We start from the raw sequence: 14079 nt of genomic DNA on the forward strand, positions 1-14079 counted from the left end.
CTTTTGAAGTAATATACATACATATACACATACACCGAGTAAAAAATTTCAGTTATCTCTTTCTTTCACACATTACTCTGTCTCTTCACACACACTAACAGAAGTACTTCACTTACACAACATACTGTCTGGCTCCCACACCCCATCAAACACACACACGCACGCACACACATGTCCATCAATGCTCCCATGCACGGTAACTTCAAAAGAACTTCCCTCGTCATACAATCGCTTTCTCTTAGTCTCTTTCGCTCTCATTACTTCAAAAGTTCCAGCAAGCCCATATGTAAAAAAAAAAAAAAATTTTACGGAAATCGACGGAAAGGTCTACTAGAGACGAAAGATTGCAATTTTTTGCGAATTTGTATTCTACACGCGAGACCTATCTAGCTGTTATTTTTAACACATCTCACAACTACCTCAATGACAAAAAAAAAAAAAACCCAGAAAAGAGCACATATTTTGTAATTATAAGCATTCAATTTGCATTTAATGCGATAAATAGCAGATTTACAAATTAAATATTTCTCAAAATAACAAACTTACAGTACAAACTTAAAAGATGGTCACTATAAAGTTTGGGACACGTTAACGAAAACAAAACAAAAAAAAATGGGCCTGCTGGTTTTAACAACTGTGTAGAAAGCGAATATGACAAAAACATTTACGCAAACGAACCTGGAGGTGGGAAGAGGACTTTCGGAAAATTCACAAGATCCCATTTTTCCGTCATAACTTTCGGGAATGAATCCCACGTTTTTGGTTATGGAGGATGCAATTCTGAAAAAGAATTTTCAAAATTTCAATCCCCCACCCCACTTCATTTTTCAGCGGGATGTAGGGGAGGGAGTTTTGGGTCGGAATTTTTCATTAAGAATTTGAAATTAAAATTTGAATTGGATTTTTACCCTTTGACCTACAGATTTAAAAAATAAGTTTTTGTAACTTTAGTTTGAAAGTGTTTACACTTTCAAACTTCGGACACTGGTAGAATGTGTCATATAAAACATCTTTTACTCTTAGCATTTTTGAGAAAAACTTATATTTACGAAGTAATTTCACGTTAAAGTAGTCCTATTTTGGTAATTTCAACCAATCAATGACGTATTCAGCTGAATAAAATTACTGCGGTTGTTTGTCAACAAGAACTTCCGGCGATGTATTTTTCGTTTGTCACTGTTATTTGTGACAACCCTAACCCTAACACCTTAAAGCTAAAACCAGTACAATTGCACGAATGATGTCATAAATAACAGTGACAAACGAAAAATACACCGCCAATAGTTGTTGTTGACAAACAACAGCAGTAATCCTCTAGAAAGATTATTTTTCTCTCGCTCAACAAGTGGTTGGTGTATGATATTCTTCTCCCCAACAGTCATACATTTCCTAACTGGCCAGAGTTTCTGTTCCCAAAGTTTTAACTCTTGTTTGGCTATCCCAGAAACATGGATATTTTGTATACCCTCCTTGTTGGCCAAGTAAAATGCCGACCATCTTTTAGATCCACATATATGACCCATTTGTGTTCATCATACTTAAGTAAACTTATTACAACTTTTATGTGATCATAATTCTCTTTTAAGTGTACAGACTGATCAATAGGAAGCGCCTTCTTTGAACTATCTATAAAGAGTCTCCATTCACTAGGATCATATTGTTCAACACCCATCATGTTTAACAGTCCTGCCACATCACAATAGTTAACAAAATCTTTTCCAGTTGTAAAGAATACCAAGAGATCATTTTTTTCCTTGTTCTGATAAAAAGTCATGTTTGTTTCTTTCTGCATCAAATTCTTCTCTTTATGCCTAGAAGCTAACAGTTCTGATAACTCTTTTGACAGTCCTAGGTCTCTAACTAAATCATTAAATTCTGCCTGGTTGAAGTTTTCACGTTCTTTGGTTGATGTTTCTACAAAGTCTATATCACTGTCATGTTCATGATTTATATCTACTTCACATCTATCACCTTCACCTTGCAGTGAAGGTAGATCCTTGAAAACAGGTATTGGTATTTCATCTGAGTGAAGTACTGGATGAATTGCTGAATCCACATTTGGGTAACTTATTTTCTGCAACATCCTCTTGCTATAATAATAAGTCTTTGTGAGACAAAAGTTGCAATCGTTTATATGGTTCTTTGGCTCCCACTATATCATAGGAATGCCAAATGTTAGTTGTTTCCTTGTGCCCTTTGTCCATTGGCAGAGATTTTCGACACAATTTATCCTGATCACCAACTTTAATCTTTAAGTAAGCTAAGTAGGATCTTTTCACAATGTCACTAATGTTCATTCTTTGACTTGGTACTATAAAACACCCACATATATAACAAAAAGAGTCAGCAGAATTTAAACATTTCAAACATAGAGCTACAAGTGGGGCCAATATGGGCCAACTCATAGAAAAAAAAAACTAGACATGATAGAAAAAAACTATTGCCCTTTTTAAACTCATTGACCCAAATTACCTCAAAACAGGTCTCAAACTTAGGTCAGCAGAAGAAAAGTTAGAATTTGTTGGCCAGTGTTATTGACAATGTATTTAATTATTGCAATGTATTGAATTATTATTATGTATTTGTAGTGAACAGCTACAGATTCAAAACCATCCCCATTTCTCAACATTGTTAAGCAAACCTTAAACCCATTGTTTTCTTGCCTCTGCACTCAGAAATTGATATCATTAACTTTCTCTGGTTGTGGAAGGGTCAAGACAGATAATACTGGAAAAATCTATTGTTTTAGTTTGACCTGGTTTATAAAAACACAAGCAAATAGCTATCTCTCTTTTTGGTAAATGCCACGCCAGATCAAGAGCCTCAACCAGTACCTAGTCAAAGAGTGATGTGCGAGAATAGAATTATGACCCTCTCAAATTATAGAGACAACTATTATCATGTCTTTCACTGTTGCAGTTGCAGAGAAACTACTAACATACACAATGAACCATTGATCCTCAGAAAATATTTTACTGCACAAACAAATAACTTGTGTATACACAACATGACAATGTTATTAATTTTATAATGTAAAGGTGGTGAGCTGACAGAATTGTTAGTACACCAGGTGAAATGCTTAGCGGTATTTCGTCTGCTGCTATGTTCTGAGTTCAAATTCTGCTGAGGTCGACTCTACCATTCATCCTTTCAGGGTTGATAAATTAAGTACTAGTTGAGTACTGGGGTTAATGTAATCAACTTGCCCCTTCCCCCAAAATTCCAGGCCTTGTGCCTATAGTAGAAAGGATTAATTTTATATTGTAGCAATTAATATTATAATCAATCTTAATAAATGGCCATTTTAATAATCTACCAAATATTGTTCCCTAATCATTTCTCCACTGCATTATGATAATAAAACTTCATTGTCATTATATATTTAATAATTATAACGTATTTCACTATTATAATGTATTTAAATATTATGATATATTTAATTGATCAAAACATGTCATGTAGACAATGACAAAGAAGTCTAAATTTATTTACAAATCTCAATGAATGAAAAATTTCGGTTAAAAATGAAACATCTTCCTGCAAAAATTGGTAAAAGGTAAATAATGAAAAGGAAATAAATATTTTAAAATAATATATGTTTTATTGCAGTCTAATGCTTTTTAACTCCAGCAGGTATTTCATAATTACATGTTAAAATCTTGTCTGACAGCCATACAGGGAACATTCGTAACAGTGGAATGATAATGGTGGCATCGTAACCAGCACGATACCTGTACTTTGGATATCTGGCAGAGATGGCATGTAAATGACAAGACAACACTCGATGGAGGTTCGTGTCAGCTACGGTGTTAATGATTCGTAGACTTGAAATAACTGGAAATAATGAAAAAATAAGTTCGAACTGTTAGAACACCAGGATGTGAAGAGGAATAAAGATTTAATGAGAAACACATACACACATATGCACACACACATACATACCCACAGACAGTGTATAAAGAGATGAGGAAAGAAAATATTACTAAGAATCATTCTGGTTGAAGATCTGGAACAAAAAGAGTAATCTCAACTTCAGTGCATCATGGCTAAATGTAGTAAAGAGAGAATACTGTACCAACATCAACAGTAAAACATGCAATTGACCTGAAAATTTTCACCATAACTGTAGGCAAACTGCATGATGGGAAGGCACCTGAGAAGGACTTAATAGTTGGATATTGGTATAAGGGGCAGACATTTTACAGGAAACCACAAATAAGTATATTCAAATGTACTATTGACATACTAAATTGGCTTGCTATAGCATGAACAAGTACTGAACCACTAAGCTGCCTGAAATTTACAAGCCCATTGCTTGCCTAAATATTATGTTACTGTACACAAGCTGCCTCAACCAATTCCTCCAGGACCATTGTGAGTCCAACAACATAGTGACTTATGAGCAGGCTGGTGGAAAGAAGGAAGTGTGGGGATGTGCTGAACAACCTCTGATAAACAAAGATGTACTGTCTGAGATTAAAAAAAAGACATCATAGGAACCTTACAACAGTATGGCTTGATTATAGGAAGGCATTTAACTCTATTCCATTCATGGCTGTTGAAGTGTCTCCATTTGGCAAAAGTGCCTGCTACCTTAATTGCTGTCATTGAGAGGCTCATAAAGATCCAGGCCACAATCTTCACACAGAGAGTGGAACAACTGTCCCCAGTGCCATAAATATTTATAAGGGAATATTCCAAGAACATAGTCTCTCTGTACTTCTGTTTATTTTGGTATTAACCCCATTATCATTCCTGCTGCAAAAAACAAATGGCTAAATGCTAGGGTCTGCTGTTGCAAGAGATACTAATGTAACCCTTAATTTTTTTGTAGGTGACCTTAAGATTTATACTAAAAATTTTAACAATGCCAAAAAACAACTAGAATTAATAACAACATTTTCAGCTGACATAGGAATGGAATTTGGCCAGAAGAAAAGCTCTTATTTAATTGTTGAATGGGGAAAATCAGTCACCCAGACACAGAACCTGTGCATTGATGGTCTCACTATCTCTACTGTCCCACACAAAGACTGCTGCAAGTACCTTGGCATTGATGAAAATATATCATACCAAGGTACTGTAAATAAAGATAGAGTGGCCCAAGAATGTTACACCAGACTAAGAAAAATATGGCAGTCCAAACTCTCCTCTTACAACATGACAATATTCCACAATGCATTTTCAGTACCAGTGCTGATTCCAACATTTGGGATACATGACTGGTCTGTCGAAGAAATCTACTCCACAGACATTAAAACCTGCAAGATTCCAACATTAAATGGAAATCTCCACAAAAATAGTAATATCAACAGGCTTTGCCTAAGAAGAAAGAAAGGAGGTAGGGGCTTGAGATCAATGCAGACAGCCTTCAAATGTTGTATAGTCTTTCTCAAACAGCACTTACTAAACAACAGCAGCAAAAATACATTAAAAGTGAAGAAAATAATATCCTACATATTAGAAGTGAGCTCTTCAAGAAGTACTCTCTTCCTGGTAATCTCCCATACAACCCCAAATCAACCGGACTAGCATATCTTCAAGAAGACCTGGAAGTGAAACACTCAGCATACCAAAAAAAAGACCATGCATGGGTATGTTTCTCATAGACTTGAAAATGATAGTAACATTGACATGAAGAAAAGCCTCTCTTGGACTTTTGACCACTACACCACACCACACTTTGAAGGTTATGCATTTGTAATCCAAGATTGCTACTAAATACCTATTCAACAAAAGAGACAGTGAAGTCCTTGGAGTTCCAAGATGCAACTGTAAATAGAGATTATGTCATATTTCTGTGGAAGACATCATGTGATCATCAGTTGCCCAAAAATGTCAAGGTACTACCTTCCTTTGTGACATGTTGTTGTCACATAAATGATATACAATGCCATACAGAAAAAAGACTGTCCTGGAATAGATGTAGAGAATTCCCCTGTTATTGAATACATCAGCATCATCCTCATTTAACATCCGTTTTCCATGCTGACATAGGTTGGACAGTTTGACTGAAAACTGGTAAGCTAGAGAGCTGCACCAGGTTCCAATCTGATTTGGCATGGTTTCTACACTTTGATGCCCTTCCTAACACCAACTACTCCAAGAGTGTAATGGGTGCTTTTACATGCCACCTGCATAGGTGTCAGTTGTGAAACACTGACATTGGCCATAACTACGATCTCGCTTGGCTTGACAGGTCTTTTCAAGCGCAGTATATAGCCAAAGGTCTCAGCCACTTGTCACTGCCTCTGTGAAGCCCAAAGTTCAAAGGGTGCTTTTCACATGCCACCAGTATGAATGCCAGTTACATGACACTGACATCAGCCGTGATTGTGATTTTACTTAGCTTGATGAGTCATCTCAAACATGGTATATCGCTTGGTCATCTGTCATTGCTTCCATGAAGCCCAACATTTGAAGATCATGCTTCACTAATTTGTCACATATCTTCCTGGGTTTACATCTTTCACAGATTCCCTCCACAGTTAAAGATCAGCACTTCTTCACGCAGCTGTCCTTGTTCATACACATCACATGACCATACCAGCACAGTCATCTCTCTTGTGCATTACATCTGATGCCTTTATACCCAACTTTTCTCTTGAGATGCTTACACTGTCGTAATACCAGCACAAGAAATACTGGTGGAACATTCTCATCAAAACATCTGTCAAATGTAAGCATAACAGGCCAGATATTGTTATTTGGGACTGAAAAGGAAAAGTATGTACTGTCATAGAGGTCAGCTGTTCTGCTGATGTGAATATCTCTGAAAATTTAAGAGAAAGAAGATAATTATAGACAACTGCTTCAAAACCTTCAGCTTCTCAATCTGGATTACAAATTTACTTTTAAACCAATAATGATTGGAGCACTTGGTTTTGTATGTAAATGCCTAATTATCAGTCTGGATAAGTTTGGATTTTCAGGAAAAAGAAATTAACTGATTGATTTAGACATTATAAATACAATCTGTAATCAGAACAGTAAAACTATGCAAGACTTTTCTCAGGTTTAAAATGTGACATTGTTTTCATTATCTACATTTCGAAGATGTGGCTTTGTATCTTTGTTAGAAACCAGCAGCTCCTTCTTCAGAGGAAGAATTTAAATGGTTAAATACAGAAGAGACATACATAGGACAGAAGAAAGCTGCTTGGTAGATGTGAACATGTTAAAGAAGAGTGAAAAAGAGAAATTGTTTGTTGAACAGAATCTGCTGCAGCTACTCCATCCAGACAAAAGTTTTAGACTTTAAGCAGTAATTATTGGTGCACTTTAGGTCTGTGACTAAAGGAAGTGAAAAGTGTAGTGAAGAAGTGGCTCAAAGAACAGACAACAGAATTTTACAGGGCAGGGATACATGCTATTACTTATTATATTACTTATATTATATTATACTTTTTAATACTTTTTGATAGTTATTAAAAAAAATTAAATGTTTAATATTTAAAAAAATTATAAAAAAATTATAAAAAAAATAAAATATATAAAAAATAAAAATTTATAAATATAAATTTAAAATTTAAAATTTAAATAATTTAAATTTTGAATTTCATATTTTATATATTTTGTATATTATATTAATTATATTTATTTTTATGTTTTGGTTTATGTTTTTCACTGTTTGATTTGCCTAATAGTGGTTTTATCTCTAATTTAATTTATATATATATATATATATATATATATATATAGATAGATAGATAGATATATACACAGACATATATATATATATATACATATATATATGTATATACATATATATACATATACATATATATACATATATATATATATATACATATATATATATATACATATATATATATATACATATATATATATACATATATATATATACATATATATATATATACATATATATATATATATATATATTATATATATATATATATACATATATATATATATATTATATATATATATATATATATATATATATATATATATATTATATATATATATATATATATATAATTACATATATATGCATATATATATATATGTATGTGTATATGTAAATATAAATGTGTGTGTGTGTACATATGTATATATCATCATCATCGTTTAACATCCACTTTCCATGCTGGCATGGGTTGGACGATTTAACTAGGGACTGGCGAACCAGATGGCTGCACCAGGCCCCAATCTAATCTGGCAGAGTTTCTACAGCTGGATGCCCTTCCTAATGCCAACCACTCGAGAGTGTAGTGGGTGCTTTTACGTGCCACCGGCACGAGGGCCTGTCAGGCGGTACTGGCAATGGCCACACTCAAATGGAGAACAGGATAAGTAAAACAAAGAATGACCCATTATCAGTTGTTGACTTTCTATCTATTACTCATTTCAAGCATTGAACAACAATATGAGTCTTCAAAGACAGTTGCTCCCACAAATACCAAAATAAAATTTTGGATTTATGGAGGGTCAAAGTTGGGAACAAAAACAAAAGTTGGGAACAAGGAAACCAAATGGAGATAAACATGGAAGGTCATTAGACCAGACCAAGGATAAAATAGTGATCATTGTAGAAATATTTTCTTTGAAAAGAGAAAAGATTGAAAAGAGAGATAGAATATGTCCAGTCCTTAGGACAGTCCTGAAAGAAAAGAAAGATAATCACATGAGGAAAAGAAAGATGGACGATGATCACATATGAGCAATGAGAAAGAGAAAAAGGGAAAGAGGGGGATAGTGGTAAGGAAAATGGTATGTTTTGTGTTTATGTTTTTCTCAAGGATAAGCAGTATAAATGAGGTGAATCAACTTAAATATGAAATCAAAACAGTATCATAACAGTTTCTCACCTTGAAAATGCCATAAAAAATGAGGTCATGTGACTAATTTTACTTTTATAGAAAATTGCAGCGATTTATCTAAGAGTTATGCATTTAATGTTTGATTTCTTCAAATGATGACCTGACCAAAACTAATTTAGAATTACCAGTTGTTGAAGACTAACTCATTGTTGGTTAGGATATTTCTATACTAAAAAATGCTTTAAATAATTCCAGTGAAGTTTTTGATCTTACCACAAACTGTTGATACAAGAGATAAGAATGTTTAAAATATTAGAACAATTAAGTTGATCATTTTTTTTATCGTTTGATAACTAAATCAAGTCTTCCCGGACAAAATTCTAGATTTAGTCAAAGACTTTTGCACTGAGTGTATGAAGACTGTTTTTAGGATACTCACAGGATTCAAAGAACTTGTTACCATAGAATTGTTGAACATCAGTGGAAGCAGCAGCAAAATCTTGTCTTGATCTATTTTCAATTATTTCATATGATGTTAGATTTGTCATGAAACAACCTGGTTCGATTATGTGGACAGTTATATTTTGTAGTTTTAAACTACATCTGCAGAAACAAAAGTCATATAAATAGTATAAACACCAAATGAGCTGTATTTTTTTTTCCACATTTCATTGTTGAATTTTATTTTCTTCTAAATGAGGTGAATCAACTTCAATATGAAATCAAGATAGTATCAAGATACCAGTTTCTCACCTTGAAAATGCTATTGAAAATGAGGTCATGTCACTGATACTTTTGTCATTTTAGAAATTTACAAATTAATGATTGCATGAGTCAAAACTATATTCTACAAACAGAGTGATTCAATTAGATTAATGAAATAATTTGAATACTTAGAATTGTGAGAATTTGTTTCTCGAGATGACAGGATATATTGTACAAAAATAAATTAATTGATTATTTAATTAAAATCACAAGGAAGTGATGGGAAATTATATTTACCTAAGACCATTTGAATATGCCTCTACAGCATGTTTTGATATGCAATATGGTACAAATATAGGAGGGGTAAATTTCCCTAAGACACTGGATACATTAACAATTCTTCCTTTTGACATGCGCAGTAATGGCAAGAAAGCTGTGGTGACATCAATCATTCCATAGACATTTACATCCATAACCTCAGTATAATGTTTCCGTGAGTAGCAATCAGGGAACAAAAGGGTAGACATGACACCAGCATTGTTAACTAAGGCCCATAAACCTGAAGTAGAAATAACTATTGATAACAGGTAAATACAAGTGCATGCATGCATGCACACACACATACATATTTTTATGCATTAGCATTTTCAGCTCTCACAAATCATAAAGACAAACTGAAAGTAATAGTAAAATTGTGAAATTTGTCATTGTTGTGTCACCTGTATTTTTTGGAAGCCGAGATCTGACAAATTTTTCAACCTTTTCAATGTCTTCTTTTTTGGTAACATCCATCAAAAATGCTTCTAATCTTTTTGTACAGATGGCATGAAGGCCAGATATTGCTTCTTTAGTTAGACAAGTAGCAAATACATTAAAACCAAGTACATCTAGTTGTTTAGCCAGAAGGTACCCAAAGCCTGTATCACAACCAGTGACTAACACATATTTCTGATTGAATTCTGTAACTGTAAGTGTCCGAAGATACCACTGAAGGAGAAGATAAATACTTATCACAGCCAGTGCAACAGGAATTAAATCAATTATTGTTGAAAACATCATGTTATTTTGCTGAAAAAAAAAAAAGAAATATACAAATCAATATCATGAAATATAATGTTGGAGTTACATGAAAGTGTATAAGCAGTAAAAACAAAGAAACAAAAAAATATCAAGCAAGAAAATTCATCCACCTTTCAACAAATTTGCTGAAAAACAACACTTTCCTCTCCATCCTCCCTTTCCTTTTTAAGTGAAATTTGTAAATGTTTCAAAGAAGGTGTCTGTTTTCAGCCCTTTCAATCTGATCCACCACACAACCTCTCTCACTAAGGCCACCAGACAAATAAACACTGCCTGCCCTTCCCAGTCAAAAGAAGGTGGCAGAATGATCTTAACAGTGAACTCAGCTACTAGCTTGATCCATCCTGCATGCAACTTCAGATGTTTGACATAAAGTCACCAGTTGGGAATGCTCAGACACCGGATGAGTGCATGCACAAGAGTTTTGCTATTCTGCTCACATTTGAGCAAGCCCAGCTGACAACACTTCTATTCCTGTAGAGTTTATCTCGAAATAGCAATACCTATTTCTTTATTACCCACAAGGGGCTAAACACAGAGGGGGCAAACAAGGACCGACACCAGTGCGTAACTGGAACTTAATTTATTGACCCTGAAAGGATGAAAGGCAAAGTCGACCTCGGCGGAATTTGAACTCAGAACGTAATGGCAGACGAAATACAGCTATGCATTTTGCCCGGCGTGCTAACGTCTCTGCCAGCTCGCCGCCTTGAAATAGCAATACCTGACCCTGCCTCATCCAATAACATTGCAAAGCCAGAGATTTCTAGAAGTTATTCACGTCCAGTTGATTCTTGTCGATGCTCAGATACACCCCGCGGACTTCGTCAGTCTTGCTCATCACTGAACCTTTAGAGAATGCTAAAGTGGAACTTCCATCAACCGCATTGCCTGACTGGCAGAGGTATGTGAGCGCCTGACGGTATTCTAGGTACCAGGTGCCCTGCCTAGGACTGCAGCTTGGTCAAAGAGATGGGTTGCAGAAAAGTGAGTCTCACAAATAGCGACCACACCTGCTAATTGTCATAGAAACACTGGAGTTGTCACAGTCTCAGTGCATCACTAGCACAGATATGTCCAGTCCTCCACTCAGTGAATGTTGACAATAAATGGAGCACCTGACCAATGGAACGCGTCCCTTCTAAAGAAAGTGAAAGAGTAGGTGCTCGAATCATGTCAAATGTAAAGCAAGGCATGATGGTCAGGCAGTAACAAATGACAGAGATGATATATGCATTCGCCACTCTGTCTGAACTTTCAGGAACAGCTTTTGGCTTGGCTCATTTCTGAGTGAGAATAACCACCCAGCTCATTACCTCATCCCAGTTCTTCATCTAGAGATCTGGATGAAACTAGATCCCGACCAATTTAACTGGTTCGTACGTCCGGCGTCCTACAGCGCTGCCAGACAGCATGGACCTGCCTCTCGAGGAGCAAAGCTGCAGACCCACTGACTTTTCTTGGCCAATTTCTGCTCCTGTCACCACCTCATATTCTTTTAGAGCAGTGCTGATCAGGTTCGTGTGTATGCCAACACATTTCTCCCACACACCAGTTTGCGTGGATGTCCTTCAACAGCTCCAGTTTCCATTGTCAGCTCTAGAGTCAGTACACACATAGAAGAGATAAAAGTGGAAAATCTTGATGGACTGAGTGCATGATACTGAATGGTTCCGAATGGTGATCATTCACCCGAATTACTGAGCTGATGTTGTGGCAATCCAACCACAGAAACCGGCCACCATGAGAACAGCTGCCAAGTATTGGTGGTTGACTATATTGAAAGTTTTTGATTGATCCAAATTGATCAGGGGCTCACCTTTGTCAGGTTCTTTACCCACTCCCCCTATGATGTGTTGTATGAGTTGGAAGTTGTGGATATATCTACCTGGGATGAGGCATGTTTGCATATCACCAAACAGAGTATCTACAACAAGCACCAGCTTCTTTGCAAATACCCTGGCCATAATTTTAAAATATGCATTTAGTATGAGCCTAAAATTTTCTATGAGATCTTTGTTTGGGTCCTTCCTCAGCAGTGATCCTCGACACATGGAACTAGGAATATTCCCGTTCTGCAATCAGTTGCAGTAGATATCTGCCAAAAGTACTCTAAACAAATCGGGAATATATAGAAATAAAGATCATAAGGCAGACCATCCAAACCAGGTGATCTGTTCTTCATGTAGCTATTCATCATTTCACCTCTGGAAACACGGGTGTTTCGTTCAACATCCTTAAACAACCCTTAATCAGGGACCTTTTGAGCGGGATAGGCTACTCGACCTGACAAAAATTCTAACTGGACTCCACCTGCAAGGTCATGCACTGTTTATCTTGATATAAGATCATCACGTCGCGCACATATGGTTGTGATGCATGGGCCTGGTGTACCCTTATCAGATAGGTAGTAATGAGGGGTATAATAGGATTCGTATATTTTACTCCATTGTCACTTTGATGGCATGCACTGCTCTCTCTCACTCAATAACAATAAATAATAATAATAATAATAATAATAATAATAATAATAATAATAATAATAATAATAATAATAATAATAATAATAATCGGACATGGAACAAGCTCAAGAACAAGCCATTTCCAACGGAAATGAAGAAAAAGTGCCTTGGTGGAAAAGAAGAATAAAGCAACCAATGAACGAACTACGAAAACATATCAACATTGTGAAAAAATGTGAAATCAGGAAGAAAGAGAAATATCAGTAACTAGAATGTAGATGTAGGATAAAGAAAAGGGGATTAAATGTAGTTCTTGAAGAGCTGAAACAAAGATTGCAGGTTAAATCTACAAAGACCAAGAGATATGACCAAAGAATCGAACATGTGCACACTTAACGCAATTCTTAACCCGAATCAGCGAGACGAAGTGTGAAAAGCTGGACAGTTAAATTACAGGCTCAGTACATAGAATTAACCCCGTTACTGACATTTCTTCATGGGCCCCAAAAGAATGAAAGATAAAATTGACCTCGAGCTGGATTTGAGCTCAGAGCGCAAGCAAAGAAAAGAAAACTACAAGACATTCTATCCTACGTTATAATGATTCCTCGCCTTAGAATATAAAGTCATACATGTTAGATTCACAGAATTTTTTTTACCTTACCTGTCTCTGTATCTCTCTGTCGAAAGTGAAACAATGACAAAACACTGCTGCTACTATTACTATTGCTACTGTTGCTATTCTATCCTCTAATCATATTTCAGTTTGAGGTCATTCCTAATCAGATATGGTAAACATGTGTCATTTTTCCTGCAATTAAACCACAGTAATCAGTAAGGAAAAGAAGGTAGATCTGAGAAAATGTTTTTAGCATTGGTGGTCATACCTAATTTGAGTAATTATATTGGCAGCGTCTTCAGCTATATTGATAGTCATAGCTAGTTAACTCATTAGCAAAAATACATTGACAGTCCACTAGATATTCATTCTAAACTGCTGTATATGAACCATTTCCATATTCAATTCTTGTTGTTCTGAATTTTAC

At 35.3% G+C, this 14079-nt stretch overlaps 1 protein-coding gene across 2 annotated transcripts; it reads right to left on the reverse strand.

Annotated features, from left to right (window-relative positions):
* Positions 1–3579: 3579 nt before the first annotated feature.
* On the reverse strand, positions 3580–13761 carry LOC115214797 (retinol dehydrogenase 7-like). Of its 2 annotated transcripts, none has more exons than XM_036505355.1 (5): positions 13698–13761; positions 10211–10559; positions 9789–10050; positions 9226–9296; positions 3580–3834 (listed from the first exon to the last, which is right to left on the reverse strand). In XM_036505355.1, exons 2-5 carry the CDS (start codon positions 10548–10550, stop codon positions 3611–3613), a joined length of 897 nt encoding a protein of 298 aa, XP_036361248.1. In that variant the 5' UTR covers positions 10551–10559; positions 13698–13761; the 3' UTR covers positions 3580–3610. The 2 variants fall into 2 exon arrangements, with proteins under 2 accessions (XP_036361248.1, XP_036361247.1); XM_036505354.1 differs by having other exon boundaries at positions 9226–9389.
* Positions 13762–14079: the final 318 nt, after the last annotated feature.

The sequence above is a fragment of the Octopus sinensis genome, linkage group LG8, assembly GCF_006345805.1.
Source record: "Octopus sinensis linkage group LG8, ASM634580v1, whole genome shotgun sequence".
Classification (NCBI taxonomy): domain Eukaryota; kingdom Metazoa; phylum Mollusca; class Cephalopoda; order Octopoda; family Octopodidae; genus Octopus; species Octopus sinensis.